Source organism: Psammomys obesus, unplaced genomic scaffold (genome assembly GCF_907164565.1).
Source record: "Psammomys obesus unplaced genomic scaffold, mPsaObe1.curated_primary_1811, whole genome shotgun sequence".
NCBI classification, from domain to species: domain Eukaryota; kingdom Metazoa; phylum Chordata; class Mammalia; order Rodentia; family Muridae; genus Psammomys; species Psammomys obesus.
In genome coordinates this window covers 2,891,122-2,912,455 of record NW_026585626.1, presented here as the reverse complement: position 1 = coordinate 2,912,455, position 21,334 = coordinate 2,891,122, and the positions used below count along the sequence as shown (strand labels likewise).

The window sequence follows — 21,334 nt, the reverse complement described above, 5'->3', positions numbered from 1 at the left end:
ATCTATCTATCTATCTATCTATCTATCTATCTATCTATCTATCTATCTCAACCTCAAATTTCTTTTGGTGTGAAGCCACAGATAAGAGTGCGGTTTGTAAACTGTGACAACAGGCCAGATCTAGCTCACTGCTTTATTGTATAAGCTTTTAATACAATATAAATGTATAAATTTTTCCCAATAAAAACATTAGCACTCTTCTGTGGCTGCATTTGCACTACCATAGCAGACAAGAGAAGGCCACAGCAGAGGTTTTATGGGCCATAAAATCTAAAATAGGGGCCCAGTACAAAAAAAAAGTTTACTCTTGCACACAGGGCAGGAGGAGAATGAGCTATTATTGGGTTTGCTCAAAAGGCCAGGTTTTACTTGGCCCCTGAATTTTACAAGTGAGATTAAATTCTGTGTGGCCTTCTCTGCCCTTATCAGTTCTATACACAGGTCAAGTGTACAAGTTTAGTAACCCTGTAAAATGCATGTTATTAGGAAAATATAGACTACGTGACCAGGGGGAAGGCCTGCTTCTATAGAACATGATTGCTGTGATAATAATGCTTATGTACTCAGAGAGCACATGCTAGCAGAAGTGTTGAAGAAATCTGTTTCCTGACCCTTAGTTTCTACATTTGCTCTTTTCTAAGAGATCTAAGGAAGCACTGTAGTTGAGTCCTCCATCGCCCCCATACCCCTTTCCTCACGTTATCATAGAGAGAGTGGTTTTTCTCTCAGCTGTGCTGTTTTTCAGTCGGCTCCATTTTCCCTGTGGTACAAACATCTCCTGGGTACCAAACAGAAAGAGCAAATTAGGTAACATATGGTACCTAAGGGAAAATCCTTTGGAATTCAAGTAAAGCACTAGAAAAAAATCCTGACAGCAGATGTGTGCCTTTCTGTCTGTTTATAAACCAGCCGAGCTCAAGAACTACCCATCTATTTCCATGTATGTCTTCCTATGTTATTCAAGGAATTACAATTCATGTGAGGTGTGTGTCATAGAAGCCCACATAAATTGAAAAATAACAAAGATATATTATTTCTGCTAGAAAAGTTGGATTGGTTGAGAACTTTGATAGTTAGGACTAGCTTTGGGTATTGGATGATAGGTCAGCCATTTTTAATAACTGAATGGTCCAAATTGCCTGCAATTTCTGGTATCTGGATGTTTTACACAAAACAAGAAGATGCTGACAACTGGGAGTCCTGGCCTTTGTAAACAGTTAAAAGCGAGATGGTAAGTGATCTACGTCAACCTGAAAATGTGTGGGGAAACACAAAACCTCTAAAATGTACTGAGAGAAAAGAACACAGAAGAAAAGAGAAGGCGGGAAAAATAGCCTCTAATGGTATGTATTAAGAGATGAAAGCCTGTTGTAGAAAGCCTGCCATGTCGGGGGGAGACAGCAGAAAGGGGAAGGTATGGGCACTACTGCTGTGTGTATTATGAGGGGGCAGCTGGCGATTTCTAGAAAGGGAGGCAGCAGGAGACGAGGGAGTCCCATTGTCCCTGGAGTCCTTGTCCCTGAGCTGTCCTTCTTCACATCTGCTGTCTGGCCTTCGCGTGTTCTGCCTCCTTTCTGCACTGGACTGCCTCTCTGCATGCCACCTAGATCAGGCTGTCACTTGAAGTGTCAGTTGACTTTATCAAAGCATTAAAACCATGGGACAAGGGGAAGGCAAAGTTCTACTGTGGCTGGGAACAACTCACGGTGGAAGGTCTTGTCTCCTATTCAGGCTCCCAGAGATTCTGCCTCAACGATAAGGCTGTCAGTCACTGGCCGAGGAGCTAAGGCTCACCCGGAAGTCTACGGCCATGGCAAATTGAAACAGGGATGAGAAATGTTTGGTGACTCAGCACTAGAAATCAGAGATCTGAGAGGGGCTTCAGACCAGTTTCTTCTTGATCCTGAAAGCCATAGAAGACCTGGCCAGCTAGGGCCCTTCATAAACAGACATTACAATAAGTTAGCAGGGTCCTCTGATTCAGATCCTAAAGCTGACTTCCCCCCCAAAAAAAATTTACAGAAATTTTATTTGAGCAAATTCACCAAACATTCTTTCCTTTTGTTTGATTGTTTGTTTGGTTTTTCTGTTTTAGTGCACTAATACAGAATAAATACTTTTTCTACTAGACCAAAGGTGACTAAACAAATGCTCCAAATCAGATGTGAGAGACTCCAATGGGATCCAAACCTGGGTCATTCATCCTCACTGTCAACCTGACAAGACCCACGTAGCAGACACACTGGGCCTGATTGGGGCAGCATTTCCACGGAGGTTGAACAGAGGAGGACAGACACGCCATGAAAACAGGTGACATCTCATGGACTGGAGTCACAGACCACATGAAAAAAAAAATGAGAAAGAAAGCAGCCAGCCGAGTCCCATATTCATCTCTGTCTCCTTCCTGACCACAGACATGATGTGAAGTGGTCAGCCTCCAAAATCCACCCTTCCTCCCTCTTCTCCTCCCATGCCCCTTCCCCAGTCCATTGATAGGGGCAATAAAAAAGGGGGAGATAGAAAGACCTGGAGGGGACAGGAGCTCCACAAAGAGAGCAAGAGAACCAAAAAATCTGGGCACAGGGGTTGTTTCTGAGACTGATACGCCAACCAAGGACCACACATGGATATAACCTAGGAACCCTGCACAGATGTAGCCCATGGCATCTCAGTGTCCAAGTAGGTTTCCTAGTAAGGGGAACAGGGGCTTCTGACATGAACTCATGGGCTGGCTCTTTGATCACCTCCCCCTGAGGGGGGAGTAGCCTTACCAGACCACAGAGGAAGATAATACAGACAGTCCTGATGAGATCTGATAGGCTAGGGTCAGATGGAAGGAGAGGAGGACCGCTATTAAGCTATTTTCACTATAGAAACGTTTTATATCACATTACATAATATAGAACTGAAAGCTTGCTTCTATTGGAAAATAGCTAAAGCTATGGTGTGTAGATGTATATGTGCTGTGGAAAAGAAGTATTTTAATTGCATATGTTTTGTTTCTTAAATCCCAGTGTGATGTGGGAAAGATAAAGTAGCATTCCTGAACGAGACCAAAGAAATAAAATAAATATTCTAAATTTTCAAAACATCTTTCTGATAAAAGAGCAGTTTTGCAAAAAAAACTCTCAGAAATGGCTCTGCACCCACACTGCTGGGCGTTCAGTGCTCAACTGTGGCATGTTATTCTAGTCCCGTGGCTCTAAATTTAGAAAGCTCTACTTGGGAGCATTCCAAGGTAATCACCAGAAGGGCTGGAGCACAACAGAGACTGAAAGAGACCAGGGAAAGAGCTAAGGGGGATCTTGGGTAAAATTTAGAAACTGTCTGTTTAACTCTTAGCGTAAATGCAATAAAATCAAACTTAGAACATTTGAAACCAAATAAAATAAAGGATGATGCTTGTACTCAGAAATAGTAAAAAAAAAAAAAGAAAAGAAAGAAACTTTTAATGTATCCATTTAGTTTTTAGATGAAAGTCATCACACAGAGACCTAAAAACTGTATTTGTTACGTATAAATAGTAAATTTAAACGCCGTTATTTCAGTTACTAATTCATTTACACTACAAACGTGCTATGTATCTGCTGACATCAGCCTGTACTCTGACCAAACTTATGCCATATTTTGTAAAATACTCATTTTTCAGACTTTCTTCAAGAAATTCCATCTTACAAGCAGATCTTTACTCCATTTTGACCACAGGGATAACTGTCCCTGGGTGGTCGTGTGAGGAGTTATCACTCACACGACATAGACTGGCCAATGGCTTATTTCTGGGTGTTGAAAGGCTGCTTATAAAATGCCACGATGAAGGCAACTTATAGAAGGAAGGGTTTACTTAGGGCTTATGGTTCCAAAAGATCAGAGTCCATGAAAGCAGAGCGAAGGTGTGGCAAAACGAAATAGCTAGAAGCTCACATCTTGGTTCTCAAGGAGAAGGCAAAGAGCACACTTGGAATGCTGTGAATCGTTTGAAGCCTTAAAGCCCAGTCCTCACCCACACCCGCCTCTGGTGATAGACATCCACCAACCAGGCCACACCTCCTAATCCTTCCCAGATAGTTCTACCAACTGGGGACTAAGTATTCAAACACAGGAGCCTATGGGCACCATTCTATTTCAAAACACCACATCCTACAAATTTACAGAGGTGAACTGAGACTGTAGGATCACGTGAACACATGAAAAATCATATGAAGGAAACTAGACCCCAAAGCTTACCAGACACACCAGGCCAAGGAAAGGATACAACTCTCTCACCCAGACCCCACGAAGAGGGAACATACAGTACTGTGATTGCTTGACCCCCGCCCTCCCACTTGTCACGTGACCACCCATGTCAAGGACCAATAGTCAGAGAACTCCCAACTGGCCCCTGGGCTTTCAGCTTGGCTCTGACCCCACTGTTCACACTGCCCACCTTGTCATTTGCCTGTCTGGACTAGCAGGTGACTTGTCTGTCTGCCAGTTCCTTCACCTGGACTCTTTGAGCTTTGAAGTTGAATCTAACCATGCAGTTTCGCTTCTAGCCTGTGACCTGCAGTGGCCTGACCCACAATACCAGCTACTTTCCAACAGCTCTGTCCATGCTTCATCTTAGCAAGACTCTATGTAGATTCCTATCAGCTTCCTAGCTTCCCCAGACTTCTGCAGCTTCTCAAATTCTGCAGTAGCCTTTTAACCCTTAATAGCCTTTCTGCAACCTACACATAGACAAAAATACATACATACATAGACACAGATGATTTAGATATTGTTTTGCTATGTAATGTGTGATTTGAGAGTTAATATTAGCAATGAAGACTGGAATAAAAGTGGATCTTATTCACCTAGGCCAAGATCACCAAGGAAAGAGGGAATGGCTGGCCAGTTGCTGCCATAAAATTGGTATGCCCTGTAATTTGTTGTTAGTCAGTGATTCTGGCACTGAGAGAAGGCACAAACATGACCACAGGCTTCTGACACTGAACACTCACAACACGTCTGTGTTATATGTAGCCTAAACAGGTGCTGTAGGATCAGCAGTATTGGTAATGGATTGGCTACCTAACAGCACAGATATTTTAGATCCTTCACTGAGTCTTCATATATGCCTCCTAATACCCCAGTCTCAGGCAAATTAATGTGTTCAATTGTGAGAGACATGTTTTTCTATCAAAGATGGCCGGTGCACCAAAGGCCAGTCTTCTGTAACCTTCTTCTATCTAGTGAAACTCTCATATAGGGCTTGTTAGCCTAAACCCCAGGTAACAGATGTCCCTGAAACTTCACTCTCTACAGAGGCTTCCCCTTCCTGCTGATTACAAATTAGCCAATCCCATTAGACTGTGAGGTCAATATCCCAACAATGGAGTGAGCCATGGGCCCTACCTCACATTAGAATAACAGCAAAGTGAGCTTCCCATCCAGATGTGCTTGCTCTCTCAGTTTAGGTCATTACTCATCCTTTTGCGAAAGTAAAGATTATCCTGCCCAGCAACTTTGACATTGTTTGTACATCTGAATGTGAGATGTCATAAATATTGTAATAGTCTTTTCCAACACAGAGAGACATGTTGACAGTATCACAGCAGCCTTTAAGGCTCACAAGAAGCCACACTAGTGCTAATATCCCCACACTGTTTTCCAAAGAAGAGCAAGGAATCAAAATGACAAAAATCACAGCCTTAAAGGATCTTAGACACAAGAGCATAAGACAATTCATCAGGATATAAATAACTATAACACAGAGGATTCAGGCATCAGTGGGATTCATCTCCTCTAGCCTGTGGCTGGAATAAGCCTAGAAATGTGGGTAGGAGTCACCCAGGCAGAAAGAAAAAGAACAGATTCTAAAATAAATCATGAAACTATGATTTTTTTTTATGGACTTAAGAAAGAACGTGAGTCAGCTAAAACAGCAAAGGAGGACTTCATGGATAATCCCACTGCTTTTTCATACTTTAAGCCCCTTTCGTCACACAAATAGATACACACACATATATAATAAATATATTAAAGAAGTGTCTCTATAGTCCTAATATTAGGTAGCCAAACAGTCACCAGCAGTCCTAGAGGACGTTAAGGATGGAGGGCTAACTCATTATCAGTTCTGGACTGTTTCCCCTCCCTAAGATTAAAAATATCCTATGAAAAGGTGGGCTTCGATGAAGCCTATTGAAGAAAATACAATCCCTACTGGTCATAAACAAACAAACAAACAAAATCACTGATTCCCTCGAAGACAAGCCATTGAAATAATCATCCCCTTAAGGAGAAAATAAACTCACACCTTCCAGAAACCCTCCCGCAAGGCAGTTGCTTCTAAGTGTGCAAAAGAACAACTCCTTCTCTCACATCTCTCTGGGTTTATTGGATTTAGTGTGCCCAAACCCTTGGCACACTTCCCTTGACATGCTGGGCTTTCTCACTCTCGCTCTGAACATCCTGCAACTTCTGCAGCTGCCTGCAGGGCTCCCTCGCCTCCGACCCTAGCACAGAAGACAGGACAGGCTTTCCTCCTCTTACCCATCTCCCTCCTCCCAGCTGTTGCCATGGCTTCTATAAAGCCTGCCTGCTGGGCTTCTCTCGGACACTAATAAAATGGTCCTCGAGGTTTCTTTCTGATTCTGTTTTTAAATTTCTTTCATCAGTTCCACAAAAGGAAACCCTGATTCTCCCGTGACACTGGAATAGCATCCTCTAAGGGCCTGAATAACAACTGGGGAAAGAGCTGGTGTTTTGGGAGAAGGTGAGGAAAATGGCATAGAGCTCTGAGTCATTCATTATATTTTTGAGACACAACTCAAAAGAGACAGAAACAGAAAGTAGGTTGTGAGGTGAGGTTGGACAGTGAGGTATTCCCTGACTCCAGGCTCCCCGTATTCTAAAATAGGTGTTGCAGTGCTGTCAAGAGATGTGGGGAAAGAAGAAAGCAGAAAAAAAAAAAAAAAAAAAACCTCCCTGGAAAGCTAAAGCACCCGTTCCTACACAGCTGGCACATCCTTCTTTACACTGGAAATGCTGGGCCCTTGCTTCTGTTTGCTCTCCCACACAGACAGTATCACTCCATATTCATAGGCCAGCTTGCTTCAGACAGTCCAAGTTTATCTGTGGGTGTAAAGGTCAGCACCCATGAAGAGTGGCCGGCAATAAAAACACGTGACTCGACCTTTGCAAAACAGGAGCTGACGTGACATCACCTGGCAATGACTCCTACCAAAGTTGGGCCCAGAGATCCACTTCCTAAATTTTATAATAATGTTAGTATTTCAGACTCCCTCCCCTTCATTCATTTTCATGAGTGTGTGTGGTATACCTGAGTGTGTGTGTGTGTGTGTGTGTGTATGTGTATGTGTGTGTGTGGTGTGTGTGTGTGTGTGTGTGTGTGTGTGTGTGTGTGAGTGTGCACACACACATGCATTTGGATGTTGTGAGCACACCTGTGTATAGGCACATGTCCGTGTGGAGGTCAGAAGTCTGTGCCAGGAATTATCCTTCATCACACTTGTATTGTATTGAATGGAGCAAGATTTCTCAATCAAAACCAGAGCTCACCTGATAGCCAGCTTGCTCAGGGGACTTCCCATCTTGGCTCTCCACTGGCTTTGCTTTCACTGGGCCATTACACCCACCCAACGTTCACATGGGTTCCGGAGATCCAAACCCCACTCCCTCTGCCGGCCTGGCAAGTTGTTAACCGCTGAGCCATGTCCCCAGCTCAAGCAGTTTAGATTGTCGTCTCAGAAGATTGTAAAATAATTTTGAAAAATTATAATCTTTCTTAGACTCCTATTCACAAATAATGAAGCAATGATATCAACTGCTGTCAGGAAATAAAGATGTCAAATGTTCCTGGCTTATCTCCTCTGCCACAGACTCGAAGACCAGCTTACTAGAAAGTCTGTTGTTTAGAAAGGAGAGGGAAACCTAAAGAGAATCAGGAAATAAGAATTTACCGTATTCTGGGATTGGGGGCAGATTTTCTATCTCCCCTTTCATTTTAGAAATTTTAAGATCTCAGTATAAGTAATGTTTGAGAACTCCTGTTTTTAAGTTAGATATACATTTGAGTTCAGTTTAATATTCCCATAATTAAAACTTTTTCTTTTTTTTCTCAGAGAAAAATCCATAATTTCTTACAATAGTTAGCACATCTCTCACTGAGTAAGAGTGGATGAAAATGTCCTAGGGGCCATAGCATTTGCAACTGATTTTCTATGTCTAGCAATCCTTTAAGAGTTACTTACAGGTAATGAAAATGGGCTGATCACAAGTTTGTGAGAACTTTGGTTGGATAAGATTCAATTCTTTTTGTCTTCCAAATGAGTATAACAATAAAACTCATTCCATAAATGTTTTTTCAATTTGGGGAAAGAGAGAAAAGAAAACCACTGTGAAACATATATTTGTTGTTGTAAAGAAACATTAAGTTTTATCTAAAGGTCCTAATTACTTCTTCCCTGTCCAAATAATGTCTTCTCTATTTCTGAGGACTGAGATAGTGAGAAAAAAATGCCTGTAATAGGTTATATGACAGAACAGGGACATAGAAGCTAGAAAAGAACAGATGAGAAGAAATGATCAAAAGAATTAGTGAATCACCAAGGCTATGGGACTCAGGTGTTTAAACAAGGGACAAAGTATGAGAGAACAGCCCATCAGTGACATGAGCACGGGTCTCCCTCTCTCGGCTGCCTCCCCCAGAGCTGTTGTTACACACTGTGATACAGCTGTTGTTACACACGGTGATACAGCCATTCCAAGCTTTACATGTGGCTTCTTGGCATTTGAGTTCACACCCTCATACCTGAGCAGCAAATGCTTCTATTCACCGAGCTATCGCCCTGGACCCCAAATTCTCTGTGCCTTGCACTGAAAACAAAAAAGAGAGGGGAAGGTCTAGAGGCTGGAGGCGAGGCCTGAGCAGCCGCTTTAAGTACCTCTGGTAAATAAATGCTAGAAACCAAAGGATTGTCAACGGGCTCTAAGAACACTGCCCTGGGACTTGAAAACACAGCAGGAGCCTGACAGACCACATCTTCAACCCCCCACCCCACCCTCCAGACACCGGCTTTTTCACGCTTCAAAGTCATTTCTGAGTTTTATGTGCTGGTTCTTGTAAGTTTTTGAGAAGTGGGCATGGTTTTTAACATCTCAGGTATTTTGTGATAAATTTTGCTCTCAGGGATATGAGTTCTTTCTGAAAAAGCGCAAGCAATAAGCTTCTGGAAGTAGAGTGGCTTCATTCTGACACCCTTAGTGCTGAAGATGAAAGAGACAGTGAGAACAGTTTGGCATGGGAAAGACAGCAAGGACTACACATTGCCTAGAACAGATAATTTACAGCCAGAGGAGACGAAGAGGAGCCACAGACTGACCCTCTCTGCCCTTTCACTCTACGCATGCACATGTAAAGAAAACACGCATTCCAGTCTGTCATTTCAAACAGGGTCAGTGAGGCTGTGCTAAGTCAAGCATATGGGCTCTTCTAATTAAAAACCTGTATGTCATGTTAATTTCAAGAGCACTACTTTCTATATTAAAGGAGGAAGTTTTTAATGTCTATGTTGGTAAGAAGACAAAGCGAAGTCTACTTCGAAATTGTGACCCCCCTTTCCATCTTTGAAAAGGAATTAAAGAACCTAGCCTCATCTATAGTAAACAGGAGTGAGAGGATACTGGGTAAATAAAACATAAATAAAATCTTGATCTAAAAATAACCCCTACATTTCAGCATTTTCTCTATAGAAGAGAGAGAGAGAGAGAGAGAGAGAGAGAGAGAGAGAGAGAGATTAACCAAATGCCTTGATGGCTCCCCATCGGAACACACTGAAAAACAAGAAGCACACTTAAAAGAAAAGTGTAGGAAATGAATGAAGCAGAGGAAGGCTGTTGCATGGGAGTGAGATGTGGAATGATGAAGCTAGATGCTGCAGAGCAGAACTTCTCTCCCAGATCATAAAAGCGATGGGGCTGTCAAGTATCCTACAGCTATCAGCGGGATTACTTTGCCTGTTGGAGCTAGGTGATGGAGGAGAGTCACTTCGTAGAAAATCTCTTGACTTGGGCCGTTACAAGGGCCGCTTTCCAGCATTTCATACAGGAAACGGTATTAGAAATAACCTCTGTGGTCTCTTTTCAGCCCATTATCATACACTGATGGCTGCCTGGCTGGGGTCTGCTTGACTGGGGTCTTGGGCTAGAGTTCACAGGCTATGTGTCCCCAAACGGCATCGTCTTAGCCCCACCCTTAGGGCGAAGAAGGGGAAAGGATAAAATTATACATTTGGGCTAGATAAGCTGGGATGTGGGGTAGGTTCGATGAAACCTCTTGCTTTTATACATAGTTAGAAACAGTTTTCGAGACTGGCGACTGAGAAACACCGCTGCGTAATTACAGCGTAAAATTACGCTTCTGTGTAATTTATTGCATCCCTGGTCCAAGCCAGCTTATAAAGGCCAGGGCAGCGAAGGAAAATGAGCCCCTGTGAAACAGTTCCTGTGTGATATGCATTAGCCTCTAAATCCCCACATTAGATTCAGGTTATCAAATTTCAAGTGGGAGCGAGAACATTTTTAACAAAATAAGTATTCTGTGTCCGTAATGCCACTGGAGTTACCTTTGCTCTATTATTACTTGACCCTTTTCTTCATTCTTTTGGATAATTTGTCACAAAAAAAGGCCAAAAAGATCCATTCCAGTCATAACTCTATAGTTATCAGCCATAGAGCCCTGGCCGGCTAGGGAGGAGTAATGAGTGAGATTATTAAGTCAGCGGAAAAGGCATGATGGAACCTTCCAAGAATGCTGTTATTGGTTGGCAAGAGGGTACAGAGAGCGCGTCCAGGTGGAGAGAAGCTGAGACAGAGTACAAGTAAGTGATGACTGGCTGTGCGCTCTGAACTAGGAGCAAATGCTAATGCAGCGATGCAAATGGCATGGGACTGGCGAGCCGAGGAAGCTGGCGAGGGCACCGCCATGCTCACCTAGAATGTCACCCTGGGGCCTGGGCTTCATTTTGAGTTTGCTCATTTGAAGTCTTGTTTATATTTATTAGCAAAGACACAGGTTATTCTGGATCTGCCTGTGGCCGCCCTACAGTGTCAGTCCGTTCCATCAGGGTTGCTGTTCCATGCAAACGCAGTGGTGCCCCAAACAAAAGCAGAACAAACAGGCATAAAAATAGCATTGGCTGTGCTTAAGGTTTCTCTTGTTGTCAACGTCACAAGTTAGTGACTAACAAGATGAAAATGCACAGCTCAACTTCTGACTCTAATCCAATGTTTTGTTTTGTTTTGTTTTGTTTAAGATTTTTTTTTAGTATTATGTCTGTGTATGGGTATGTGCTCACGAATGCAGGTAGGTACCCGCAGAGTCCAAAAGAGGGCATTCCATGTCCTGGAGCGTGAGTTACAGGAGCTTGTGACTCACCTGATGTGGTACTGGGAATGGTGCTTCAGACCTCGGTAAGAGCAGGGAGGGCTCTTAACTACTGAGTTGTCTCTCCAACCCCCAAATGAACATGTTTTTCCATGCACCTTTTACCATTTATACTTCAAAGACTCAATCCTACCTAAGTGTATTTGTGTTAATGAATCCAATTCCTTGTAATTCAATGGGGGGTAGGAGAGATTGACTTAACAGCTTATTCTTGATGATATATGTGTATATACAAATAAATATATATACATGTAATAACAATTGATGATAAAAGAGAGGCTAGGAATTTGAAGGAGGGTGAGGAGGGAAACACGGGAGGACTCGGCAGGAGAAAAGGGAAGGGAGAAATGTTGTAATTAAATTAAAATCTCAAAATTAAACAATAAATAAATTTTATCCTGAAATAAGGCATAATAAGATTATAGGCAGAAAGGGAGTGCTGTGTGTGCCACCCCATATTTTAAAAATGAAATAGATAAATAAAAATGTTGACAAAATAAAACATGATGAGTATGTAGAAAAGACAAATGAGCGATTTTTTTTTTTTTTATCTGCCTGCTGTCTGCTTGTTTTTATTACGGAACAAGCATTGCTGATGGGCAAATTCCCATGGAGAATTCCTCCTGACCGAGGAAAGAAAATTGCTTCTAACACAGTGGACACAGAACCTAAATATTAAAGGCATAGATTATTTTAGGTCACCTGCCAGTGATGAGACGTGCACATGCTGACTTAATTAGGCATTTGTGGTCCACTGTTGCCTTGAGAGAACAACTCAAAGAGAAATGAATACATGTTTCAAGAAGCCTATCAACACGGACTTCAGTGTTTTCACCAAGATGAGGAAAGCAAAGCTCAATGGTGAGTGAGTGGGATGCTACTGAACAAACCAAAAGCCAGGGTGATGGTACAGCCTGTACTCCCAGCACTCAGAAGGATTCCTGCAAGGCTGCGGTGAGCCTGCCTAGCCTTGGACACACAGAAAACCTGCCATAGAAAAAGACAAAATATGTGTGTGTCTAAAAAATAACTAATAACTAATATGCACCTAAATAATTGATATGTAATTTCATATAAAGTAAAGAAATAAGTAATTTAGTTTTCTTCCTCAGCTGTGTGGGCACAACAATACCCACCATTCTGAAGACAAATGAACTTCACAGGAAAAAGATATTTGGGGGAAAAACTTCTCTTCATTGAACAGAGAATCAGAACCTAATTGAACTATCAGTTTGTGGATTCTTCAATTTAAAAAAACAATAAATGGAATGAACATTTGGTTTTGGCTAGCACACAGCAACCTAAGGAAATCGTTTGCATGTTTTTTTTATTATTATTAACTATTATTATTATTATTATTATTATTATTATTATTATTATTATTATTAACTGCCATTTGTGGGCTAGAGAGATGGGATGCTGTGCAAACACAAGGATTGGAGTTTGGATCCTAGAACTCACACAGTAAGTCAGGAGTCCAGCGAATGCCTGATACTCCAGCACCAAAATGGGTGAAAACAGGAGGATCCTTGAGAATTGCAGCCCTCCAGGCTATCTGAAGAAACACAAGCTCCAAGTTCAAAGAGAGACCCTGTCTCAAAGAAAGGCAGAGCTAGACAGAACACCTGACACCCTCCTCTGACCTCTACATGTATCCTTTGTACATCCATTTGTGTACATACACACATACACGGAGAGATGTATTTTTATAATAATATGATATAACACACTACTTTTACTCACATTCATGCATAACATATGTAACTTACACACAACATCATGGCCTGCGTTTCGGCAGAAGCTTGCCTGAGCACCACAGAGTAGAAACCTTGGGATGCCTGCTCTCCTTGTCTCCCAGGAAGCTCAGCCATTACCCTGAAGAAGGGCTGCAGGTCAGATCAACAGTCTCTTATCTTGAAGTAAGAGTTAGTGGTAACAAGGCTAGAGAAATGGCTGCTCAGCGGTGAAGAGCACTTGATGCTCTCCCAGAGGACCCGGACGCCATGTCTAGAACACCTCCAGCTGCAACTCCAGCTCTAGAAGAGCCAATGCTCTTCTCTCCCTCTCAGGCACACTCATATTCATACACACACACACACACACACACACACATTCTCACATATGCACTCACTCACACAGATACACACCCATTCTCTTTCACACACACACACACACACATCTGTGAATACACATATACTCACACATACACACATATACACATACACCTATGAATATACATATACACACATACCTACACATGAATAAAAAAATAAAATAAGAAGTAGAAAGGGGTGAAGAAAAGGCTAATGATAGAAGGAAATGGAGACCGAGATTTTGATTTTCCTGGCACCGGTCGCAGATTTCACAGGCTGATGTTCCCAGAGACACAATGACATTTAGCGTCCCCTGCCAGTGTCACCCTGTGCTTGGCATTCATGCGTACACTGGGGTTGCCAGATAGTCCGAGGCCTGGTTCAGAGCACAGTTTCTGGCTATGCCCTCTGGGCACAGCACATCCAGCCCTTCTAGAAGTCCCACAACATTTTAACAAATTAATTAAAAAAAAAACAGAACAAACAAAAAAAACAGCCTTGATCATCTGGAGTGAGCTCCTGCTGCCCACTCTAGGAAACCCTGCTGATAATACACAGGGACAGAAAGCAGATCCAGAGATGGGGGAGGGGGAGAAAAAGGCCAGGTGCTGGGAAATAAATGGAGTCACAGGAGGGAAAGAAGCAGGATGGACGAGAGGAGATGTCTCCCCAGAGAGACACTCAGGTTAGAAGTTTCTAGAAATGACTTGGGAGCATACAGCCAAGTAAAAGGAAAAGTTGAAGCCATGAGCCAGGCAAGTTCTGTGGTAAGGAAATTAAAAAAAAAAAAAAAAACTAGGAAGGACGGGGCAAATGCTTGTCAGGGGAAAGGCGGCAGGAGAGGTGGGACCTTAGAGTTCCTCTCTCTATATGGCAAATCCATTTCTTACACATGCTGCTCTGGGATAAATGACAAGACCAACAAGACCATTCTCACAGAATAGCAGAACCTGTGGACATACGGTGTGGCCACACCTGCTTGCCGTCTCTTCCTCTAGATTCCTGCCTGCCTAACCCCAAACCGCTTCAAGTGCTCGCCCAGATCCATCTCGCCGACAAGACCGAGCCTGATTCACTCCTGGCACTGGTGATTATCCACATTCAATTCTGTTTTCCTTTTTATGTAGTATTTGATACCTGCTAACAGTCTTAGTTTATTCATGTATTAAACCGATCGTTGTCTTGCCTCCCAGAACATATACACCAAGAAGAATGTAATCCTTGTTTATGTCTTCCAAGCTTCTAAAGCAGAAAAGGAGGGGCCTTTTTCCTGAGGGATGCTGGGAGCAAAATCTTTAAAGGTTCACCTTTGCAGCCCCCTGGGGCAGTTGACAGCAGATGAGACCAACAATGGGGAACCTGCGAAAATGGAAAAGAAAGCCCAGGTGTCTGTAGTGGCTTTGACAAGGAGCGTATTCCTACACAAGCCAAAGGCCATTCATTCAGTTGTCCAGGGCTGGACCCGGGCTCAGGAAAGCCCTGAACACACCCGAGCTCCACGCTGCGGCTACCCATGAGGCTCTGCACAAGCAGAAGGCAGGAGCTAAGGCAGAGTTCTCAATGGCTGGCGGGATGCAGAAAGCTCCTGGCAGACACACAGAGGCCCTTGGCAAAGAATAGGAGGAACATAGAGTCCTAGTATAAATGAATCTATGTCCACTTGTGAAGAAACCTCTAAACTCAGAGAACAGACTTCAGGGAATATACATGACAAGAACTGTAATATTAGGATCTGGAGACCACGTCAACCAATTTCTCATAACACATCTCTTTCTGCGGGCTGGAGAGATGGCTCTGTGGTTAAGAACTCCTGCTGCTGTTCTGGCAAAGGACCCAAGTTCAGTTCCCAGGACCCACATCAGATGGCTCACAATTGTCTGTCACTCCAGCTATACAGGATGTGACTGTATGGCAAGGCACCTGCACTCACATGGCTTATACCCACCCACATGCAGGTCCATACATTTAGAAGTAAAAATAAGCTTTAAAAATATAGGATAAATCTCTTTCTAGATCTACCCATTTATCATCCCCTAACCATATACCTAACAACCTGTCATCTGTCCATCTATCCAGCTGTCTCTTATTGGTTTCTGTTTTTCTGGAGAATACCTGATAATACATCACACTCTACTCTTCCTTCTTTGACGTGTCCCTCTGTAGAAAGTCATGAATAAATAGCTTCCTCAAGATCGTGGCCTCGTGGCCTCATCCCACATCTGCATTTCTGAGCTTAGCCACACGTGGTTCTGGACCTATTTATTCAGAGTGCTCTGAGATACCGCTGCATGCATATTTAATTTTAAGTTTTATATTTTTACAAGTTGCTTTCTATTCTACAGGAATGGCTTACAAGGAAAGTCGTCGGTACAGTGCTGCTAATACCATGAAACACAGCCTGAAGCAATGTTTTTCTAGTAAGAGAGAATAAGAGATTCTGAGAATAGATGAGGGTGCAGAAGGAGAGAGAGAGTTTTGTCTTCTTATCCTGGAGCCACGTATAAGAGCTTTGAATTCAAGCCCTGTGGTCACTCAGATTAACGTCACACTCTAGTTGTGGACTCTGGGTTGCTTGGGTTCTCCAAATTATCCTCTGGACATCAGGAAAGACTCTGGTAAATGGGGACAGAGCATGCAAGTCAGGGCGCTTGAGGTTTACTCGCCTGTAGATGACACGTGCCTTTACACACCTCTGATGAGCTCTGCAGACCCGAGCTCTGTGGAGGGCAATGGCCTTTCCTCACCTTCATCTGTGTTCCTGGAATCCCAACTCGGAGCACCACTCATTCTCAATGATTCTAATGCTCATGTCTCCACAAGCTACAGTGCAGCCAGCTGGGTTCTTCTCCCGGGCTGGCCGGGCCAGGGCATTGCTTAGGTACCCAAGGTAGTCAAGTTTGTTTGGCTTTGGATGAAACTCCAAACAAAATATTTTCAAATGATATTTTTCAGCCATAGGGATGGCGAGAAAGGCCTCAGATCTTATACAATGCTTTTATACTTTTGAACAAGAAAAAAAAATCAAATTATTTTTAATGTCTTATTTTACAGTCCATGGTTTTGCATGTTAAGCCCTGGGATTACAAGCATGTGTCACCAGGCCCAGACTTTCTTTTCTTTGAGTGCTGGGGACGGAACAAGCATAGGTCCTCACACTTGAGTAGCCACCATTTTACCAACTGAGCCATCTCCCCAGCCCTGGTCCCAGACTTTAAAACATGGTAGACGTTAAAGATCAAACCCGTGTATACAAAATGTGTTCTTGATTGTGCAAATTAATTTAGTACCTGCAGGGCCAAACACAGAAAAGATGCTTTCTAAAACGGCCCTGTGGATATCAGGGTGAGACAGGATAAACGCCAGGGTCCAGAATGCAACCTGGAAAAGAGAAACGTATACAACATGAGGCCCCCTCACAAGGGAATGAGAGCAGTTATACTGTTAGCCACGGATGGCCAAAAGAAGCAAGGACAGTGTTTCAGCCAGCCTCTAAAGCACACTGTTGGGAGCTGGAGAGGTGGCTTAGCAGTCAAGAGCACTGGCTGCCTTTCCAAAGGACACAGGCTGCATTTTCAAAAGCCTACATCACAGTTTATAGCCATCTGTAATTTCAGGCCTGGGATTGCACACATGTGGTAGTGCCAAGACATTTGCAGACAAAACATCCATACATAGAAAAGAAAAGAAAAAAAAATTTTTTTAAAGAAAGCATGCTATTAAATACCACCATTCAAAACAACTTGATTTTATGAACAAGAGTGATATCACATACTTCTACGGGGTCAAGTCTGTACACTGGTCCTACCTCTGTAGTATAGAGTAAACTGTCTTTGCTGGAGCAGGAGAGGTTTGGGATTATGTTGACTGACGTAAAATGTCATGTTGCCATACACTAAATATTCAGAGCAAATCATAACACTTTAGAATGTTAATAATAAAACATAAAAATGTTGTCCTGATTTAATTTCCTTAAAATATAAATAAAGCAGCATAGGATAGTGGCACATAGCTATATTCTGCGCACTTGGGAAGCAGAGGCAGAAGGATTGCCACAAGTTCATGGAAAATTTGGCTTGCATGTGGATTTCATAGCAGCCAGGCCTATACAGCAAGACTATGTTCAGAGAGGAGAGAGAAAGAAAGAGAGAAAGAGAAAGAGAGAATGAGAATGAACCAGAAACTTTTCTTCTTAAAAAATGAAACATATTAATTTTAAATAATTCCAGAAAATTACACTTAAATATAATTAAGCAAATTATGAAGAGCTAAAGGTATAGCTCAATGGTAGGAGACTTGTTGGGTATGAACATCCAAGGTCCTGGGTTCAATACCTAACACTCCCACAAAATTAAAATAAAAAAGACAAAGTGTGAAAGTTCACTACAAGAAAAATAAAGCCATTTTGGACCCAAGTATATCTGTAAACTCTCTCTTTTGACCTATCATGATTATTTTGTATCTAATAATGTAATTTTCAATGTCCAGTGGTAACTCAAGGTAATATATGAATTATTTCTTAGTTGCTATTCATAGGAGCTTGGAACCTCAGTCTGAGGTTTGAACCCTAAGTTGAATGCAGCTGCTTCCAATATAGATTGGACAGCAAAGCTCTTTATTGAAATTTGTAACAAATAATAAATGTCTCTGATCAAGTATACTGTATCCATCTTCTCGATTGTGTGAGAATCCTGTTTCTACCCTGGGTCACTTGGCCAGCTGGCTTTGAATGCTTCTGTGGATTACCCCTTTTGTTTACACTTCTGCCCCCAAAATAATGCCCTGTGACAGTCTTCATATTCGCGTTCTTATTCTAGAGCTAACATATATTTGGGGACTGATTTTTCTTCATTCCTAATATTTATCAAAATAAAATGTTTCAATAAGAAAGAGTACTTCATGTCTTCCCTATATAAGATATGTAAGATAAAATGTTCCTCTTAAAAATGCACTTCCTGCTGAGGCAGAAGTTTTTGCTTCTAAGGCTAGACAACACAAAGACATATAAAGTCTTGAGAAGCTTTGACTTCCCCTTCATTTTTTTCTTATAAGCATCTATTATTATTATAGGTTATTAAAGACTATTAAAGAAGAAATCATGAACATGGCATGAAAGGGAAGTGGGCACAGGAGGATTCTGGGTGGAAATGATGTAAATACAGTCCTCATATCAAGTTCTCAAAAAATAAAACATTCAAATAAAAATAAATAAAATAACTGTAGGTGACAAAAAAAATTTCTAATCAATTCTGAGGTGAACAAGGTAACCCTTTGTATAAGGTAAGTTTTTTTCATCTCTCTGTTGCTTTTATGAAACAGGGTGTCCCTTGATCACAAACCTCCCCCTTGTGGTCAAAAGAGGAAGAACAGCATTGAAAGGAGCCAAGCCCAGGCCGCTGGTTTTCTCTCTGGCATGTTAAGTTGTAGCACAGCCTAGATACAGAGAAAGGAATGAGAAGACCAAGACCCCTGAAATGCAGTCCTTCTAGGAAAGCATCAGATTAGGAAGGATGTAGCCTGGGGATTATCTAGCTCACATTCACACACAGCTCTCTCCTGGCTCCGTCTTTGAATTACTCCTGTTGTCAGCTATCAGTGGAAGTGCTGAGGTATTGGAGTTGATTGATAATCACTCCACATTCAATTCGACGGAGTTTGAAGTTGGATTTCACACTGCGTAAAGAATTTCAGGGATGATCATAGATCCCCAGTAACACCAGAAGGGCTCGAAGTCCTGTGTACTTGACTGGTTTTGAGAATCACTAAAATTTGGTACCATACATTTTTATGACAAGCAGTAGAATTCAGCTCAATAACACATGGCTGTGCAAAATCGTGCTAAGTGCCTTTTTTTCCTTAAGTTTTTTTTTTCCTTTTTAAAGGCTACTGTTTTTCTGTCTTTAAGACGGTACTTTTGAGGACTGGCGAGCCAGATAAGAGGTTAACAGCACCTGCGCATCAGCTCACAACCACCCGGAACTCTAGTTCCAGGGCAACTGATGTCATCTTGCCACGAGGTGTGTACACAGTGCGCACGTGTGCAGGTAAAATGCTCACACATAAAGTGAAAAAAAAAATCAAAACGAACAAAGTACAGGCTGGTAATCCCAGCACCTGGGATGTGGAGGCAAGAGGATAAGGAGTTCAAGGCCACCCTCCCCAACACAGCCAGGGTGAGGTCAGCCTGGGCTACATGACTCCAGGAGACCTTGCCCCCTCGTACAATAGTCAGGGGAGAGGAAGTACTTCCTTCTTTCAGGAGTTCCTCAAGAGGGGATCGCCGTTCGGGACGATTGCATGAAGTGCACACAGCCAGCTCCATTCCATCGCCTAGCGCCGAAAGCCCATTTGCTGTGTTGTCCTCAGAGAGGGGACTATCCGATATTAATCTGACAAGAACAGATACTGCACTTCACCTCAGCCAAAAGGACAAGAAGTGATACCTTCTTAAAAATAAGAAATGGGTTAAGCAGAATGGCACATGCCTATAATCCTAGACACGACTTAGAAAACCAAAGCAAGAGGATCATGAGCTCAAGGCCAGCCTGGGACAGTCTCAATAAACAAAAATAAATAAATAAATAAAATAATAAAAATAAGAAGACATAGTAAAGAATTAACTTTTCGATGTGATATTGAATCAAAAAGCAAATGTGGCCCTGAGGTCACTGACACATTTGGAAAATTATTTCAAAATTGCTACCCAATGGAATAACATTATGCCAAAAGGGTCAAGTCCATGGTCACAGTGCAAAAAGGAGAGCCATCTGGTACTAAACTGCAGTGCCGCTGTACAAAACCACTTGCAGGAGAGTTAAAAACAAAACCAAGCAGAGATGAGGAAGGAGGCTCCAAGGCTGGCTGCATCCCAGGAAATGAGTTGTGCATTCCTTCAGGAGCATCCCAGAGAAGGTGTGATGAAGGCAGATGGGCTCCTGGAAGTCCTCTATATAAGTTAACTGCTGCGTGTTCTTTAAGCTCACTGAGTAGCTAGCGCTGGAAGTGGGGTTGGTCCTCCTACTTCAGACCCTAGTGTGTTAGTGCCAGGGGTGCTCCAAGACCTTATGTGAGAGAAGAAAGACAACAGCTGGCAAAACAGCTCAGGACAGCACTGTGCCCTTGAGAACAGCAGGGAAGTAGGCCATTTCCAGCAGATGTTCTCATTATTCCGTGATGTAAAAGTTTATGTAGTGGGAAAGAGAAGCCAGAAATAATAGCCATGGCGAGATCATCCATGGAGAGCAAGTGCAATTGGGAACTCCGACAGCCTTAACTTCCCCAGTTGGTTTCTGATTGATGTGGTGAGCACCTGATCTGATGATGTCATCTATGTCACTGTTTGTTCTTTTACTTGGAAGCCTCACATGAGAGGACACTGCTCTGGTTGACACTCTCTTCATGAGGAACTAGAACTGGGTGTCTTGAACTGCATTCCAAGTTTATCTCTGCTGGATGTTTTAAGTGCCTGATCTGATGTTTCTCTTTGCATCCATCCACCCAGCCAGTCAGCCAGACAGCCATCTTTCCATCTATCATCTATTCATCGCTTGCTATGTATTCTTTTACTTTGGCTTGTTATATACTTAAGAAATGAACTCATTTAAAAAAAAACTCAAAGTGATAGCTATCCTAGGTCATGTTCTGAAACAAGTAAAGGACAACTCCTCATAACATTCTGGACAATCTTCTGTCGATTGTGACAAGCACAAATACATATAAAGCAATTTCTGACCAAAGAACTGCACATTTAGTTAGAGACGTAAGATACACACAATAGGGGGAAAAAAGAGATCATTGTGCAAAGCCACACATGTACCAC

General features: G+C 42.4%; 1 protein-coding gene and 1 pseudogene across 2 annotated transcripts in view; both read right to left on the bottom strand.

The window, feature by feature from the left end:
• LOC129680603 (24-hydroxycholesterol 7-alpha-hydroxylase) overlaps positions 1-21,334 on the bottom strand; it is a 77,748-nt gene that overhangs the window by 24,066 nt on the left and 32,348 nt on the right. For both annotated transcript variants that reach the window (XM_055612306.1, XM_055612302.1), the window contains exon 7: positions 16,806-16,896. In XM_055612306.1, coding sequence (XP_055468281.1) covers positions 16,806-16,896 — 91 coding nt within the window. The remainder of the gene's footprint in view (positions 1-16,805; positions 16,897-21,334) is intronic.
• On the bottom strand, positions 19,786-19,956 carry LOC129682879 (U2 spliceosomal RNA; annotated as a pseudogene).